The following is a 17,724-nucleotide window of genomic DNA, read 5'->3' as shown; positions in this document are numbered from 1 at the left end:
ATGAAGACAAGACGTATACAGGGTGCATCTGTATAAAGACATTTTTTAGAAAATGTAATGGTTAATTTTAAATGAGGTTCTGAATTAAGTAATACGCTAAAGGCGAGTGAGAATTCACTATGTGAGGTGCACATGTAGCCTTAGTGAAGCTACCTAACTGAAGGCCAACACCCCTTCTCAACAACATACCAGGGGGGTTCTTTACTTCTATATTTGCCAGAACATTTTCAGCAGGACTGCTGCTGCCTCCACTAGAGCAGGTTAGGTAGAGTCGTGCTTGTACAGGTTATAACCCCGAGCTCTTACCCCACACCGTCATCAGCGTGTCCGGTTGCATAGAACTGCTGGGCACCAAGTTCCCGAAGACGCTTGTCAATAGTTTTCCCACAGTTGCAGAAATGCGGATAGTTTGAATCACCTAAAGCTTCAGTGAGAATGGAAATTAGAACTGGGGGGCGGGGTCGTTTTTATGTTACAGTTCGATGCCACCAGCACGACCAGAAGCCCTTGCAGTGTTTCAGCCTGGGAAGCTGGGTAGGGACTTACTAAGCACCGTCTCTCAATTTCCTTTCCCTCACTCTTCCGGCAGTTCGCCACGCAGCCGCAGCAGGGCTGACACGCTAACTGAATCGGGGCGGCTGGGGCACCAAGAACTGACTTTGCTTCTGCTCTAAAGAACCCGTTTCCATTCCCGTTTAAGAACGGTCGGGAATCGGGAGTTTAAGGATTTTCCTCGACCACATGGCCGGGCAGCTCGGAAATAAGAAACAAGTGGTCTAGGAGCAACCGCGGTATCTCTCACCTAGAAGCGCGTAGCGGAGATGGGCGCAGTGATCCGCCGGCAGCGTCTTCGCCCGGAGCCCCTTGACAAACCGCAGAGCCGTGTCCGGGGGCTCCCCGTCGCCCGTGGTCGACACCACAAACACCACGGGGGCGGTCTCCTTCTCCAGGTTATACTGGGGGGGGAGGTGGAAATGAGGCCAGGGGCTGCCCGACCGCGCGCGGTTCCAGACCTGGCCTCGCCTGCAGCCGTCAGCTCCCCGGCAAGAGGAGAGACATGGAGACGGCAGGGGGGACACTGGGACAGCTTCAGAGGCGCACAGGAGCGCTACACCCCCCCACAGCGGGAAGGCGAGCACCCCCCCAGAACACAGGCCTCAAAACTAACTTCATTATAATAATAACAACATTTATTTTATATAGCGCCTTTAAAGGTTGCTTCTCGAAGCCCTTTACAGAATGACAACATCAACAAAATACACAAGAAATGCAGGATGAGAGCACGCAGTGAGAGGAGACAGTAGATGGGGGTACAGCAGGAGCAGGGGGGTAAAGAACAGAACCGGTGAAGTAAAGGCTCTTTTAAAGAAAAGGGTTTTGAGTCTGGGTCTGCCAAGCAAGTGACAGACACATTTGGACCAGACCCTCATTGGCCTTGCCTTGTCCTCTTGGCTCAGGCAGCAGATATCAGCGACGAGGCCACGCTCGCCTGCCTGCTCGCCGATCTCTTCGGCGATGGCTTTGGCCTGTCCGCGCTGGGAGCCGTACAGCAGCAGGAAGCGGCTCTTCACCTGGCAGGGCATGGCAAGGAACCTGGAACACAGCGGAGGGACTGTAAGAGCTTGGGGCGCGTGCCCACACGGCAGCCAACACCCCCCCCCCCCAGGACCAGACACAGAGCAGCCAGGGATGTCAGTGCGGGTGCCCGGCTGAACGGCCACCATCTCCAGCTCAGCTGCGACAGGACCCAGGTAGTCTTCACTTAACCGTGAGCCCTCTAGAGCCAAGGCGAAGCTACAGTGAACTGGCCAAGACAGCCAGGAGCCTCCGTGATGTCATCGTTGTCACGCTCACACACGACGTCTCACCTGCGATTCCTCCAGTATCCGGTATACAGTATCCGGAATGCAGTAAACAGTATCTGAAAGATGGGTGTTTTCCTGACCACCTGCCCAACAGCTCGTCGTCTTGTACCTCGTTTAGGTACTGGTCACCTCACAGCTGGTCTACTGCAGAGGAGGACTCGGGGCAGTCCAGCTCAAAGAGAAGGATGTATCACAGGTTTCATCCCACTGAAACACTCTTGTGTTTCTCGCAGCTTGTCTCTCTATACTGGCTGCTGGTCCCGGGCTGAAAATCAAACAACGCTGGTGCCAGCCTGCAGCAACAGCAGCCGGCCGACCTCCTGACACCTGAGATCTGCTTTCTCAGGGCAACTGGCAACACTACTGCTGAGAGGCTGCGAGTCCCAGACTGACAGCACTCAGTGCTGCCCCCTAGTGGTGGAACACTTACTTATTCGCTCCAGTCAGAATCTCCAACTCATTCGCCACCTCGCAAAGAAACTGAACACTCTCTGAATCTCTTCAGGATTTATCTGAGCCCAGAAGCACATGACTGATCCCCACTTACTGTCTCTGCTCTATTTTTACTGCTTCCTCTGTCAAGCAGCACTGACCCATTTCTTTAACCGTGCAGCTCTGACCATGTTAATACTTAATGACCACCACTCTCACCTTTTTCTTTTGCTTTTCCTGTCTCACAGTGTGAACTCTTATACATGCTCTTTGCATCTCGACCAGGTGCAATTGTATTATTCTTTGAAAAAAGGCCTCTGCCAGATGAAAAAAGGACATTTTAGATTTGTCACTTGACATACTAAGGTTTCCAAGAACAAAAGCCTGTAAGTGGACATATTCACATCTTAATGTGGAAACGCAGATAAACAGCCCAGATCTTTAAAAACAATAACCGGTCATTGTTTCATAAGGTAGTAAATGATGTCCTTGCCTTAAGGACTTGCAGAGCATAATGAACACTGGAGACAGTATCCCTAATCCTCTTTTGCACACATTATGGACAGGAAAGGGGTTTGTGTGACTTAGACCTGAGCTTTATTAGTCAGTGTCAAACCACCACAAGTATATGGAAAGGGTTAAGTGACTAATGATCATAATCAGCAACAAAATCACTTTCCCAGGTAATAGGAAAAAAGAAATTGCAACAGCAGAATGGCAGATCAAGGACAACCGCGAGTCAAATGTAATTTATATACATGTTACGCACAGCTGCAGTAACGACCGGGAACTGGCAGATGCCAAATTAGCTTTGGATGTTAAGTAATTCTGGCATCTGCTTGGTCAAGTGTCCACAGACACCTGGGCAGATGGTGAATTAGAAAGACTTTTAAGAAGCATCACACTAATAGAGAGTGAAAAGGAGATGAATCCAGAATACAAATACAAAGAAAGCTTAGTTTTAATCTGACACCAATCATGCGAAACAATGCCGAGAACACAGGGCCCAGATCTGCATGAGAGATAAACATAAGTCTTTTCCAAAAGACACAGATCTGTTTGTACACAAGGCAAATAGGAGGAAGTGCATTAATAATATACATACAGGGCACACAAATGCAAGACTCAACAACTGAAATATTGTGTTTCTCCTTTCTGGTTTTTAGTGTGGAATTAACTTTTACATTTTTTCGCACAAGAATAAGAAACGAGAGAGGGTTCTTAATAATGCCAAGGTTGCGGGTTCGATCCTGCACAGCCCAGCAGTTCCACATGTTGCTGCTAACGGGCTGGATGGACCTCCTCGTGCTCGGGACCTATCTTACATCCTCACGCCTCTCAAAGTGTGCCTACAGCTCCAGGGCAAACCCAGGCTGGCTACAGAGGTATGAGGGAGAACACAAGGCTCTTCCTGGAAGGTGCGATGCCTCTCGATTGCGACACTGGTGTCAGTAATCAGTCTAGCCTGTGTGGGGCTGCAGGCTTGTGATTAAGTCCTCCTCCTGGGTAGCAGGAGGGAAAGCAGTAAGAGAACCGCTCGATTTCAGGTGAAATTTCATTTCATTTCTCTTGTGACTGTGCAATCTTTTCAGATGTATGGAATATTTGTTTTAATCCTTTTTAACTGCCCCTTTTCCAGTGTTTAAGCTCAGTCCCTGTAAGTGCTGCTTTGGGTTTCTGACGTTTGTATTTTACTTTGGACCTGAAGACACATGAGCAGAAGGTAAGGCAGAAAAACTTTTTAGGAGCATTGCACTATTAGTGAGTGAAAAGAAAAGAAGATGAATCCAGAATACAAACGCTAAAAAACTTTTATTTTAATCTTACGGCAATCATGCACCCTCTGTCAAAGTTTACACATTTGAAAAGCGATCATGATTTTTCAGTCAAATGATTTGCCTTTTTCACACAAGCTTGTATTTTAATATGAGATCTGTCATTTCAATGTACTATTTGCTTGTTTGGGCGATTTCACACTGACACACTTCACTGGTTTTGTATTTGTCTGTTCACAAACACTAAATACAATCAATAGGCTTCTCTTCCAGCTACAGAGTTTATATTCAGACACTTTTAGCGGCCTCTCTGGAAACTGATACAGGGTTCTTAAAAGAGAAAGGCAAGACCGCACAAACACCATTTTAGCTGCACAAAGCAGAATAGCAAAATACTGTAGAACGTATGGAAAAGTACATAACTCTTAAACAACTTCAGAACTACAGTGTGCACATGAGATTAGGATAAGAACTGCTTAAAGATGTTTAGACAAACTTCCACGATGTATTACCCAAACCACACATCAGAAGGAATATTTGAAGACTGTTTCTGTGTCCCGTGTCTCTGGATAATTTATCCAGCCACGCATTCAACTCTCTGGAAGACGCCCATCTAATTTGATTAACTTTCCGTCACTTAAACCGAAAAGCAGTAGTTCTGGCTTGGGAAACAGGAGTTTGGCTGTTTCATAACACATTGACAAGCGAAACCCCTTTGGCTTCTTGCGCTTCTAAACTGCACAGCACGACTCCAGCAACCTTCTGCTAGCAAAACAGAACTTCCTCAGACAGCGGTGTAAGAAACGACAAATAATTTTATTTCGGACAAGATATCAAAGCGAGGAGAAGCACTACTGCAGATAACAGCATGGACTGTGGACAGCACTTCAGTGCCTCAAGAAACGTCAATCGCCTTGAGGAGTCTACCACACAGTGTTCCGACATCTTTGCATTGATTTACAATCAATTACTTATATTTCTATTATTTTAGAAAAGTGTGACGTATGGTTTATTTTACTAAATCGTACATTACATGTTAGATGTTTTACTTTATCGAGTTATTAACTCAATCTTAAACGCAAGACAAAACACACAACAGTGTAATGGTTTGTATTAAACTGGTACACTGGTCTCCACAGACACGAGTGCCCCCAGTGATTATTACACAAGGATATTCTGGTGTCACAAGCCACTCCACACAAGTGTACAAGCGAGCCAGATCAAAGTACAAAACGAAATGACTTCACATCCTCACGTTTAGTGAGGTAATCTAGTTCATCTTCGGATACCTACAGTCTTGGTTGTGTTGGGGTTTGTTTTAACAAGAATCGCTTCTGTTGTCTTGAGAAAAGTTTTGATTAGACAAGCCGATGCAGTGGAGATATAAGAGATCGCAACAGCAAACAACAGTGAGTGCTTCTCGGCCGCTGACAAGGACTTGAGCCGTCCATCAGCAACAAACATATCGCTCTTGTCGATATGCCAGTAGAAGGTAAATGCTATTATAAATCACACAGGCAGCACGATACAGAATCGAAAGAAACCCCCTCTGCACAGCCCTGTCACCTTCAGCTGCACCGTCACTCGGGGGGCAGTAACTATAAAACGACAGCAAAACTCACCCGAAAGGGCCAGGAGCTTCCGAAAACTCACAGGCACGCCTGCAATCTCTCCTGGGTTGTGTAACATTATGAAGCACTGCTAACGCAAAACGTGGCCCCCTCCGGCTCAGCCCCATGTGCCGGAAGCCGGCTCCGGACTATGACGTCACTGTTCGGCGCCCACGCCCAGCTGCGCTGAGGTTATCGGGAAACACATCGCTTGTGTTTCGGCAAGATAGGGGCGAGTGATGCTGAGTAGGGGTACATCGGGTAAATTTGTTCGAGTCTGCTCCAGGGATGTTTGTGATAGCAGATGTAAGAAAATCACCTAATAAACTGAAGGTGCGCCCTGAAGATAACTACGTCAAAACAAGTGTGATGACGTAGTAAAAAGCACATCTAATCAGTTCATTTGAAGGGGAGCCCACAGGGTTTCAAGCTGTTTCGAAGCATTTTCTAACTTTTCTCTGTTTTGTCTCCTGTGAAACTATGATGTAAAGCCAGGTTGTCATTGTCAAAGAAAATCTATCCTTAACACATTTAAATGGTTAATTAAAGTATTATTGTTGTTGTTATTTAGTCATTGTCATCAACAGGAATACATTCAGTATTTCTTAAATGGTTAAGCAAAGGATTTAAGTCAGCTGAGAGCAAAATTCCTATTTCAGCAGAGCTGTGTAAATGCACACAGAGCTGACATCTTCACGGCAAGAATATTACCCATGGAATTCACTGCAACTGTCATGATAACTGAGCAGAACTATATGGAGACGTGAAGATGTTCAAACCTTAGAAAGAGACAGACAGAAACCAATATGGAAGAGCATCACTGGTGTTTAAACCTTGACAATAATCCATTGAGCTAAAAGCTTAGACAACAGGGGTGGGCAGCTTGTTCCAGACTCCCACCACCCTTTATGTAAAGATGTACCTCCTGTTCTCAGTTTTAAACACACTTCTTCGGAGTTTCCACTTTTCATCTCAAGTTCACGTGTCACCGTTGAATCTGAAGAAGCTCAGTGGACTATTAATGCCATTGAACACCTGAATCCAGTGTTGTGGCTAAATTCCCCTCTGGAGTTGTTCATTCTGGCACTCCTAAAGTAACTAAAAATCCTTACTTCAGTTTATTTCTAAGATAATAATAATAATAATAATAATAATAATAATAATAATAATAATATTATTATTATTATTATTATTATTATTATTATTATTATTATTATTCCTAACACTTAATAATTCCTAACACTTATATAGTGCTTTTCTGGACACTCCACTCAAAGTGCTTTACAGGTAATGGGGATCCCCTCCACAACTGCCAGTGTGCAGCCCCACCTGGATGATGCTCCAGTACTCTCCCCACACACCAGCTCTCAGTGGGGAGGAGAGCAGAGTAAATTATACAACAAATTTGGCTTGGGCTACTTTTTTCAAGAAATGTCCCGAGTGTTTTAATGATCATGGAGAATCAGGACCTCGGTTTTACATCTCATCCAGGGGACAACGTGGTAGTGTCTCCATCAGTATACTGGGAAACTAGGATCTACACAGACTCCCTACTGGGCCTATTTACACCACTTCCAGCAGCAACTTTAGTTTTTCCTAGGAGGTCTCCAGCTAGGTACTGGCCAGACTCACACCTGCTGAGCTTCAGTGGGCTGCTGGCTGGGAGTTGCAGGGTGACATAGCTGTTGGCAATTTCTCCTCCAGCTGACTAACTGTGCAGTGGGCCTACTAGTGCCAAAATGTAGAAACTAGTGCCTACTAGTCCTGTTCTTTTGTCAGGTTTTTGCTGGCTTTGTTTTTATTAAAAAAGCTAAAGAAGTGATAGGAGTAATGATTATTGTAAATGAAAATGATAGTGCCCAACATGAGATATAACAGCTTGATGTAACATTGTGTCAGATGTGGTAGGGTTAAAAACTTAATCGTCTGTCTTTAAAAAAAAAAAGCATTGTACAGTGTTATTAATATAATTCAACATCAGAAAAGTCTTATTAATATATAGTGCATTATGTGATATCTAAATATTAGAATGTATTATTAGCTTTCAAAGTTCTGTACTTTTGTGTAACATCTCAAACATAAAAAACAAGTATAGTTTAATCTTATGAGACATAATGCATAAATACCTATAATAATCTGCAAAGGAACTAGTGATAGGTTTATTACATGCTGAATAGAGAAGAAAGAAAACACAACGTTTCGGCCATGGAGCCTTCTTCAGGTGTGAGGTGAAGTGTGCTATACTAATCTGTAGCGGTGAAATGACTTTTGAAACATTACAGTTATACCTAGGCAAGATGGCGTCTATAAACGCCTATAAAAGTGCTAATCTAACCCATTTTTTTCTATGGCAATCCCAGCAATCCCAGCTCTAATCTCGTTACAATCCATAGTTCACGCGAGATTAGAAGGGACCATTTTGGGTGAAGTACTGTTTCAAACGCATATATCTATAAGTTATTCCTGTAATATGCAGATCATATAAAAAAAGAATAAATCAATCTCACGACAACACTAGTGATTTTTTCTCATTTTTCCTACAGACACCTAAAGGAAAATAATTAAGTATATTGAACCCCCCCCTCTCTGCGAGTTTGGTCTCGGCTCCGCTCTCCCTGCGACAGTTCCAGAAGCCGCCGGCACTCCCGCACCGCGAGGCCGTTTCACGCAGCGTGGTGTGCGCGTCCTGCTCTCGGGGTTTTTGTGCAGAAAGGAAACTAAGCGCTCCATCGGCCTCCAGCATGTCTACCCTGGGGACCCTCGCCTTCGACGAGTATGGCCGGCCTTTCATCATCATCAAGGACCAGGACAAGAAGTCTCGCATGTCGGGCCTGGACGCGCTGAAGGTACAAAGGGGCCGGCGGGGGTCGCCACGCCTGCGGGCAGGATGAGCTCTCGGTGGGCGCCCGTCTCCAGCGCCGCTGTCGGGCGAAGGGGGCTGTGTCTGTGTCTGCCATAGCGGCCCCGGCCCCCCGACCCCGGCTCTGTGGCAGAAACGAGGGCGCGGCAGGGAGCGAGCACGCCGGTGCTGGGGGGTGTGGAGGTGCCGCCGGCTCTGGGCTCCCCGGTGTTCAGACGCGGGGCCGAGCCCCTGTGCCGCCTGTCAGAGCGGCTGGCCCGCCTGCCTTTCCTTCTCCGGTTTGCGGCCTCCGCCACTGCAGCGCGGCTGTAAGCCCGCGGGGATAAATGCCTGAATGAGCTAACCTGCGTGTTTGGTTTTCTGAAGCGGCAAAACGCCACGATGACGCAGCTGTTTAAAGGCATCGGCCGGCCAGGGCTGTTTGGCTTCTCAGCGCGGTTCTGACTCCGGGCTCTCCTTTGTTTCAGTCGCACATCATGGCCGCCAAGGCCGTGGCCAACACGCTGAAGACGTCCCTCGGGCCCAACGGTAAGCCGCCTGCCTGTGTCCCCAGCGCCAGCGGCGGAGCCGGGCACGCTGGGGGCTGACGGCCTGTCCTCTTCCAGGGCTCGACAAGATGATGGTGGACAAGGATGGCGAGGTGACGGTCACCAACGACGGGGCGACCATCCTGAGCCTGATGGACGTGGACCACCAGATCGCCAAGCTCATGGTCGAGCTGTCCAAGTCCCAGGACGACGAGATCGGCGACGGGACCACGGGCGTAGTGGGTATGTAGAAGCCTGGGGTGGCCCCTAGCTTCCGCGGGACAGCTGGGGTTCCCCTGTGTGTGTCTCGTTCGGGCTGTGAGCGCGGAGCTGTCTTCTCTCCTGTGCGGTACCTGAGTGTCGGCGCTCTCTCCCTCCCCACCGCCTCCAGTGCTGGCCGGCGCCCTGCTGGAACAGGCCGAGCAGCTGCTGGACCGCGGCATCCACCCCATCCGGATAGCGGACGGCTACGACCAGGCGGCCCGCGTCGCCATCGAGCAGCTCGACCGCATCGGCGACAGCTTCCCCGTGGACCCCAGTAACACGGAGCCGCTGGTCCAGACGGCCATGACCACGCTGGGCTCGAAAGTGTGAGTGTCCCTCCGCCGACGCGCTAACTTGGTGGGTGTGACGTTTGTGGGACAGGGCTGCACTTCCAGAAGCACGCCTGTCGTTCTGGGCCTGGTTACTGTGGAGTGGAAGAGCAAGCGTTACTTATAGGTAGATGTCTGCTGGTCCCTGTTTCTTAGGTTTTATAAAACTGTTTGGCTGGTGCTATTGGCAAAAGCAGTGCACGTGTGAAAAATTGTTCAGAAGCTCTCCAGCTGAAGTTCTGGCTCCCAGCGATATTAAAAGCTCAGAGTAGATCCCTCTGTCTCTGAATTTGTCCTGCATTGTGTCCCGGTCTTGCTCTGTGGCCCTGTTCCACAGTCAGGCTTGTAGTTCTTAAGACTCGTTGCCCCTGTCGGAGGCAGCAGGGGCCTTTCGTCTTGGTCTTCGCTAAAAGAGCATTTAACTACAGATAAAAAAGATGGTTGACTGCTACTTGTGGACACGTTTATCGAACTTACAGGTTCGCTTTTACGTCTCCGGGGCTCGGGGGGGGTACTGGGCTGTTGCGCGGCGCTTGGCCTGTTTCTCACGGGCCCATCTCACTCGTTTCAGCATCAACCGCTGCCACAGGCAGATGGCGGAGATCGCCGTCAATGCCATCCTGACAGTTGCAGACATGGACAGGAAGGACGTTGACTTTGAGCTCATCAAGGTGGAGGGCAAGGTTGGTGGGAAACTGGAGGACACGCAGCTCATCAAGGGCGTGATTGTGGACAAAGAGTTCAGCCACCCTCAGATGCCCAAGGTTAGTTGGGATTGCTTTTGCTGTTTTTTTTTAGTCTTGGATCTTGGCTTTTTTTCTTGCAGAGGTCCTGATTGTCGTTGGTGGTCTTTTCCAGGTTCTAAAAGATGCAAAAATCGCTATCCTTACCTGTCCGTTTGAGCCACCCAAACCTAAAACTAAGCATAAGCTTGACGTGACCTCTGTTGAAGATTACAAAGCCCTGCAGAAGTATGAGAAAGAGAAGTTTGAAGAAATGATACACCAGGTTAGTGTGATTTTTTTTTTGAGCTGTCTTATCAATCACCGCGTCAAAGCACAGCTTGGGATTGTCGGTCTAGTTACAATGGTGTCTGTAAGACTTGGTGAACAGCAGCATATTATCTGTTTTGTGATCGTTGACAGTTACAATTCTGATGGCATTGTGTGCATTGGAGCATGCCGATTTATTGCAGTCACTAGTTCCTAACTTATGTTAATTTCAAACAGGTTAAAGACAATGGAGCTAACCTTGCCATTTGTCAGTGGGGATTCGATGATGAAGCCAATCACCTGCTGCTTCAGAATCAGTTACCTGCTATCCGTTGGGTTGGTGGCCCCGAAATTGAGGTAAGCAGTGTGGATGCAATGTCACAGGATTTCTGACCCTGCAGCTTTGCTAGTCGTTTCTATCTTTATTGAATTCTTTCTTCACAACATAGCAAAAGTAAAAGCTGAATTACCTGAAGGACTTCTTAAAAATTGAGATTTTGATTCATGCATCTTAAATGACATTTTCATAAGTTGCTCTTTAATCCTTACGTTCTTCTTGGTGGCTTTTCACTGTCTTCCTGAGACCTAATCCTTAGTGTCCATGCTCATTTTCTTCAGCTAATCGCTATCGCAACTGGGGGACGCATTGTTCCCAGATTCTGTGAGCTCACGCCGGAGAAGCTTGGCTCAGCGGGAATTGTGAGAGAGCTCTCTTTCGGCACAACGAAAGACAGAATGCTGGTTATAGAGGAGTGCAAGAACTCCAGGGCTGTGACCATCTTCATCCGAGGAGGAAACAAAATGGTGAGGAAAGATGAGGACCCCAAGATTTTGTGTCTGAACTGTCTTATGAACTTTCCATTTTATGTTCAGAAAAACTTTTACTGTTGGGAAATGATTCTCTATTTAGTAACATGTTACTAAGGGCCTTGCTCAGGGGCCCAACAGAGTAGGGATTCCTCTGCTAGCCATGGGATACGAACCGGATACCTTCCAGCCACAGGCGCAGATCCTGAGCCACAGAGCCACCGCTCCTCCCCTGATGGATAAACTTGAGTAAATAAACAGCGTAGTGTACTGTGTTCTAATGTTTTTAATTCTTTCACGTTACAGTGTTCTTGCTACTGGAGTTCTGGTTGTAACTTACTCTAGGGGGCCAAAGCATTCATCCTTAATACAGAAGCGGGGGTCACTAGGTTTGTTGTAACCTGCTGCTTCCTCGTCCTCAGATTATCGAAGAAGCCAAGCGCGCCCTCCACGATGCTGTGTGTGTGATCCGCAATCTGGTCAAGGACAACCGCATTGTGTACGGCGGCGGGGCTTCCGAGATCTCCTGCGCTTTAGCTGTTAATGAGGCAGCTGACAAGGTAACGGGACCAGAGTCTCAAACGGTTTACCAGTCCTTATTTCCAGCCATTGAGCATTTCTTCGGATTAGCTGTGATATGCTGCGTGCTGAATGCGCATCGGTCTCGCCTGTTGTTCTTATCCGTGTGTTTTGTCCTTCCGCAGTGTCCCTCTTTAGAGCAGTACGCAATGAGAGCATTTGCCGATGCCTTAGAAGTCATTCCCATGGCACTGGCAGAGAACAGCGGTCTGAATCCCATCCAGACGATGACCGAGGTTCGAGCCAGACAAGTGAAAGAAAACAACCCTGCCCTTGGAATTGACTGTCTCAACCAGGGCACCAATGGCAAGTTTTCTGACTTTTTTTTTACTTGAGTAACACCTTTATCTCTGATTATGAAAACTGCATCTGTGAGAGTAGTATTTGTGGCTGGTTCACTCCACTTATATAACCCCCTTAAGAAATTGGTTGTCAGCCTGTACCTGTGTACGTCTTTTTGCTAAACCTGAAAGCGGTTGACGACATTGCACCAAAACCTACTGAACTGTCCCAACACTTGTGACTCACTTGTGTGACATTGTACTTACAGCCTCTTAAATGGAGTACTTGAGTGTTTTTAACCCTGATGCTCCCTTTGGTCTCCCTAGATATGAAGCAGCAGCATGTGATTGAAACTCTCATTGGGAAGAAGCAGCAGATTTCTCTGGCTACCCAGGTGGTGAAGATGATTCTGAAGATTGATGATATTCGAAGCCCAGGGGAGTCGGAAGACTGATATCAACCCAGTAGTGATGTGTGCGGTCTACAGGGGCTTTGAAGTCTTAAAGCGCTTTATAGAAAAATGTCCGCACATTTTAGTACAGTTATTTATTCATATGTTGTCCCTCTGATAAACTGTAATTGTACTGACTTCATAAATAAAATGGCCTGTTGAGAGATTTGATTTGGAGACGGGGTAATTTTATTTCTTGATTTGAAATTAACTTCCTAGAATCATTAATAGGAAAAGAGAAGAAAGAACACAAAGTTTCGGCTGTGGAGCCTTCTTTAGGTGTCAGACTTCAAGAATCATTGTTTCATTGAAGATTTCCAGACCTGAGGATTGTATTTGTGTGATAGTAAGTGGTCATAAGGCCTCTGGCTTTTGACTTAATGGCAAGCTGGAATTTCTGCAGTGTGGTACTAGATATTTTACAGCTGTTTCCAGAGGCACTGCCTCTGGCATTGAATGATTTCACATTAAAAGCCACATACAAAAACAAAACTCTTGTAAAAAAAAAAAAATGGCTCGTTTTTAGTTTTGTAGTAAGACGGTCTCATGATAATGTGTGAATGTAGCGTTCAGTACAAAGAGTTACATCTTCTGTCCCCCTACAAAATATTGAATGTGATTCATTATTGGCAAGATATTACTGAATTTTCAAGTTACACTGTGACAAAGCTTTCCATTTTCAGCCCCTCGGTCTCTTATCGGCTGAATGTATTCTGACATGGCTGTTTCAGATGTACTTATTGAGCCAATTCAGCATATCCCTGCGGGCCTCTTCTATGAAGGGTCTGTCGGTGGGGTTTATGTCCTCCCTCTTGCGGTGCACAAACCCATGGGTCTGGCCTGCGAACACCTTGACTTTGAAGTCAACCGTGCAGTGTTCCTGCAGCTTCTTCTCCAGGGTGCTCACCTGGATAGTAAAACCACATGGTTTATTCAACTGTTCAGCACATCACAAATATAAATTCATTAAATGTTTATGGCAGATCTGTCTTCTGAATTACCCAACTGTGCTGAAAATGTGCTTTAAAAATACACCTATCATGTTTTCATCTGCTTTAGATTTTATTTTTGGGATCTATTATCTAGTATCTTAAAGCAGTGGTCTCCAACCCTAATTCTGAAGACCCCAAGCAAGTAGAGTTTATGTATAACCACCAAGTCATCGATTTCTAAAGACCTGGAACAATTCAAATGTGATTTGTTGAATAGCTGATTTAAGTTATTTTCAGATCATTTGGAACAAAATCAACATATCAGTCTTCTAGCACCAGGTCTTTGTTAACTAAACAAAGTACTTGCTTAATCGTAAAGTCCCAGCTCTACTGGGAATTGGATTAGCAATATTCCCATGTACACTGGCAATGGGGCTCAATATCACTTCTGAATACTGGAGAGGATTAATCTGACATGCAGATTCAATTCTCCATGTTTGAGAAACTGACCTGGTCGAGTGGAATAACCTGGTCATTTTCAGCAAAGAGAAAAAGCGTGGGGCTGCGTAAACTGTATCGGTCTTCAGAGTCCCGGATTATTCCTGCAAGAGAATGAAAGCCCGTGACGGACGCGTCCTGCCACTGACCCAACACGCAGCGCGTCAGGCAACTGGGGCAGCTCACCGTAAACAGAAACGCCGGCTTTCAGCTCCGGGTAGTGGAGAATCAGGTGGTGTGTGGCAATTCCACCCCAGCAGAACCCCACCACTGCAATCCTCCGGGCGCCACAGCGCTCCTTCAGGAACCCGAGCACCGCGTCGGCCTCCCTGGGGGAGAGAGCAGCCTCTTGCAGGACTGAGCGCAGGGGAACAGCAGAGAGGAGGACCGCAGCTCTGTCCTTCACCTCCCAGCTTCAGCTGAACGACCTCAGAGTGCCAGTCACATCAGTGCAACTCCGCTTCCCAGATGAACCTTTTTTCTAGGGTTTTACATTCATGGCAATTCACATTAAATGTGTGTATATGCACACTAGCTCTGAAGGACATGAAAAAAGTGAATTGCTACCAGGATACTAATATACCAGATATTAAAGCTGATTTCAGTCCAAAGACACTTAGGATTTAGGATTCCTAAGTTTTCTGTGAAGCAACTACTGAATCAGCACCTACAGTGTTAGTGTCACAGGGACCACATTTCTGCCATTTTAAGGCTACAGTGTCTGAGAGTCTCTGGTGTGTTTGGACCCTTTTCAAACATGCCTGGCGTAAATGCTCAGAACATGCACAGCTCACACTGCAGAATGGGATATTTTAGGCAAATCTATCACTACTGTATTAATCAATAAATAAGCATGAGGGAAAGAATTTGGTTTGTTCTAATTAACTATTTGATACATACAAACCTACAAAATTCTTATTAAACCCCTGTTTATTCTACATCATTTAAGATACCCAAGCTTATGTACCCCCAACAAGAAAACTTCCATATTTTACCTATTTATATTGGTTGCACTCCTGTCCTGAAGCCACTCTTGAAAGGTTGACCAGTCCTTGGAGGGGTCCCAGGGCTCCTTGCCCACGAAGAAATCTGGGCAGATGGCTCTGGGGAGAGGGCAGAGAACAACAGGAATCCAGAGTCACTACAAACTGCAGCAACAGGACCATTTAAGTTACAGGTCCTGGGTTTCTCAGGCTTAAAGACACTCATTTGACTTCTGACTACAGTTGCATAGGAACGTTCAGTGCCAATAGGGGAGATCACAGGATTTATGATGCATGTCAACCACTGTACATCTTCCTCCTTGCAGAGAGCAGGGTGTCAGTGAGCACAGCTCAACCTAGACATGACATTACACAGCCGCTACAAACCAAGCAGTACAAAGCTATGTGCTTGTAGGTTAGTGCAACGTCAGGTTTTTCTTTAAAACCTCTTGAAACAAAGTTAGATATTCACATGTATCCACTAGAGGCAAGCATGTCGGCCATGTATCTGGTGTTCGGAAGCTGCCACCCATAAATGTCCTGGATGACGATGACGGCCTTGTCCGTGCTGGAGGCGGGCTTGGAGACGTAGGCTCTGAGGTGCTCGACCTGGACCTCCTCCCCCTGACCCCCGTATTCCAGCTTGTCTCCAAGGTCACAGGGGCAGGGTCGGGCTTCGTTGGCCATCTAGAGCACAAGGAAAGATTCGGGTGAGAGAACATGAGATGGGCTCCAGACAAGAGGGCACCTTCCAGCCTATCTGGTGAATATTGTATTCACCTGGACCCCTGGGGCTGTCACACAGCCCCCCACGGGGCTCCCCTCCCACAGAGACCGGGAATCTCGCCCTTAGCTCCAGCGTGACATGATCTGTACCTCTGACTCCACCCCCTGTGGGCGTGTCTGTGTCACACTGGGTATCTACAGTATCAGCTTGTGTAGTTTTACTGTCCTGTTTGGAACCTCATAGCATATTAACACACAATTGTTGTGCTGGAATATTTTTGAGATGCATTATTTTGTGTAGTACACGTTGTGTACAGGCTCTTTGTTATCTGTTTCAGTTTCACAGCACTTTCTTAGGTGACCCTGTGTTACTGCCAGGCTCTGTGCTCCATTTTCCAGAGAGGAGACACAGACAGGCAGGGCCAGGGTGAAGAAACTCCTCTTCTGCAACAGCTACAACACTCCGGTACAGCAATCACGACCACTGTCTCAGTTAATGATCTGTTAAGTAAAACACACAAACCATCAAATGAAGAGAAACAATGGCCCCAGTAGTTAATTACTGATTGACTGGAAAGCTCCGACGTTCTTAAAAGGCAGCAGAGGCTATTGATTTTTTTAAGTGTAATAACATTGCCTCTTCAGCTATCGAACGCCCGTCAAAATAAGCCTTTTACAGAACATTGTTAGACAGGTACTCGACTCGAGCACGCTATTTCCCAAATAGTACATACAACTGGCAGCCCCACAAGTAAAGATTACGCAACGAACACGAATCCCTGCTTTGCTGACTTCAATATATACACATTTCATTTATCAGTTTTAATGGAACCGCATTTTGCTCCTTACGCGTATTTTAAAAATATATGTTACCAGAAGGAAAGCTTTTCTAAAACAATTTGTTTCCTCATGCTTTCACCCCATGAAAAAAGGAGTTTACATAGTACTGTAGTTTAAACTTAAAACACTTCAAACCGAATAACACGTTTCTTACAACCAAGACACTACTTTATCGACAATTCACATACACGCATTGCATTTTTATAGCAGTCATAGACTTCAAACGACCTACACCTATGGTTAATGCCGCACAAAGTCGTTTAAGGATTGTACACGAAGAATGCAAAACAGTACGTTCCCTCACTACTTCTCCCCATTAAGTTGTTTGCGTAAAGCCTTTATCCGCGCTCATAAAGCGTTTAAAAAGCTCTTATTAGTGAATGGAAACGAAAATTGCCTAGTCATCCCCACTGCTGTTACATAACACTTCTCCCGGACTGGATATTTTATTCATTGTTAAACTAGCCGATTTAAAAGCGCGTTTGGCTAAATGGTAATCTCGAGTACGTAACAAACGTGCGGTTACAAAAACACGAACTGGCCCATTCAGCATTCAAAACCGATCGAGACTTCATGCAAGTCGAGCTGTCGTGCACCCGAGGTCTACGAATTGACGAAAATGACATGCTATATGCATATCGATTTCAATTCTAAAACGGTATATGATATTGTTTACCTTGTCCTTTCTACTCGTAGATCTAGATTACGGGGGTTGAATCTCAGCTCTCCGACTGCAGCACCGCAGAAAAACGCTCCTGCACTGATCAGGGAAAAAACTCGCTTTAACCCCTCCGTGTTGATACTGGCACAAAGCCAGGCAGGGTTTCGACAGCACACTCAAATACTGACTGTGTCAAGTTTTAAAAAAGTTTGCTTGGGATATGTTCTGACGGCCACATTGTAAAGCAAATGCACGCTTTGCATAACGACTTTTTAGCGAGGTGTGTGCAGTTTTTCACAGTTATGTTCTAC

The 17,724-nt window shown here is 46.3% G+C and overlaps 3 protein-coding genes across 7 annotated transcripts in view; 1 reads left to right on the top strand and 2 right to left on the bottom strand.

The window, feature by feature from the left end:
• Positions 1–5,847, bottom strand: part of mtrr (5-methyltetrahydrofolate-homocysteine methyltransferase reductase) — a 33,169-nt gene extending 27,322 nt beyond the window's left edge. For 3 of the 5 annotated variants that reach the window (XR_015941041.1, XM_088644237.1, XM_088644240.1), the window contains exons 1-4: positions 5,695–5,847; positions 1,425–1,593; positions 803–956; positions 307–424 (exon numbers count right to left, since the gene is read on the bottom strand). Coding sequence is in view for 4 of the 5 variants with exons in the window: in XM_088644237.1 (XP_088500363.1) it covers positions 307–424; positions 803–956; positions 1,425–1,593; positions 5,695–5,810 (557 nt within the window). In the remaining variant the exon portion in view is untranslated. Of the gene's footprint in view, positions 1–306; positions 425–802; positions 957–1,424; positions 1,594–1,868; positions 2,131–5,694 lie in introns of all 5 variants that reach the window. The other 2 variants (XM_088644239.1, XM_088644238.1) reach the window with 2 other exon arrangements.
• A 2,389-nt stretch (positions 5,848–8,236) lies between these two features.
• On the top strand, positions 8,237–12,944 carry cct5 (chaperonin containing TCP1, subunit 5 (epsilon)). Its single transcript, XM_088644241.1, has 11 exons — positions 8,237–8,528; positions 9,010–9,070; positions 9,148–9,312; positions 9,461–9,659; positions 10,234–10,426; positions 10,521–10,670; positions 10,892–11,011; positions 11,273–11,458; positions 11,884–12,021; positions 12,166–12,346; positions 12,649–12,944. Exons 1-11 carry the CDS (start codon positions 8,424–8,426, stop codon positions 12,774–12,776), a joined length of 1,626 nt encoding a protein of 541 aa, XP_088500367.1. The 5' UTR covers positions 8,237–8,423; the 3' UTR covers positions 12,777–12,944.
• Positions 12,940–17,586, bottom strand: cmbl (carboxymethylenebutenolidase homolog (Pseudomonas)). The gene is made up of 6 exons (XM_088644250.1): positions 17,429–17,586; positions 15,659–15,873; positions 15,199–15,306; positions 14,390–14,532; positions 14,216–14,307; positions 12,940–13,680 (listed from the first exon to the last, which is right to left on the bottom strand). Exons 2-6 carry the CDS (start codon positions 15,871–15,873, stop codon positions 13,501–13,503), a joined length of 738 nt encoding a protein of 245 aa, XP_088500376.1. The 5' UTR covers positions 17,429–17,586; the 3' UTR covers positions 12,940–13,500.
• Positions 17,587–17,724: the final 138 nt, after the last annotated feature.

Source organism: Lepisosteus platostomus, chromosome 8 (genome assembly GCF_059453375.1).
Source record: "Lepisosteus platostomus isolate fLepPlt1 chromosome 8, fLepPlt1.hap1, whole genome shotgun sequence".
NCBI lineage: Eukaryota > Metazoa > Chordata > Actinopteri > Semionotiformes > Lepisosteidae > Lepisosteus > Lepisosteus platostomus.
Note: the sequence above shows the minus strand (reverse complement) of the source record. Positions and strands in the feature narration are given on the sequence as shown.

Bases quoted from the DNA above. Each gene is read 5' to 3' on its own strand.
- cmbl (XM_088644250.1), bottom strand. From the start codon at position 15,873: ATGGCCAACGAAGCCCGACCCTGCCCCTGTGACCTTGGAGACAAGCTG. The intron at 14,533-15,198 runs GTAAAATATGGA...TCTCTCCCCCAG, and splicing joins AGTGCAACCAATATAAATAG to GGAGGCCGACGCGGTGCTCG. The intron at 13,681-14,215 runs GTCAGTTTCTCA...TTTACTATCCAG, and splicing joins AGGTTATTCCACTCGACCAG to GTGAGCACCCTGGAGAAGAA.
- cct5 (XM_088644241.1), top strand. From the start codon at position 8,424: ATGTCTACCCTGGGGACCCTCGCCTTCGACGAGTATGGCCGGCCTTTC. The intron at 8,529-9,009 runs GTACAAAGGGGC...CCTTTGTTTCAG, and splicing joins CGGGCCTGGACGCGCTGAAG to TCGCACATCATGGCCGCCAA. The intron at 10,427-10,520 runs GTTAGTTGGGAT...GGTCTTTTCCAG, and splicing joins GCCACCCTCAGATGCCCAAG to GTTCTAAAAGATGCAAAAAT.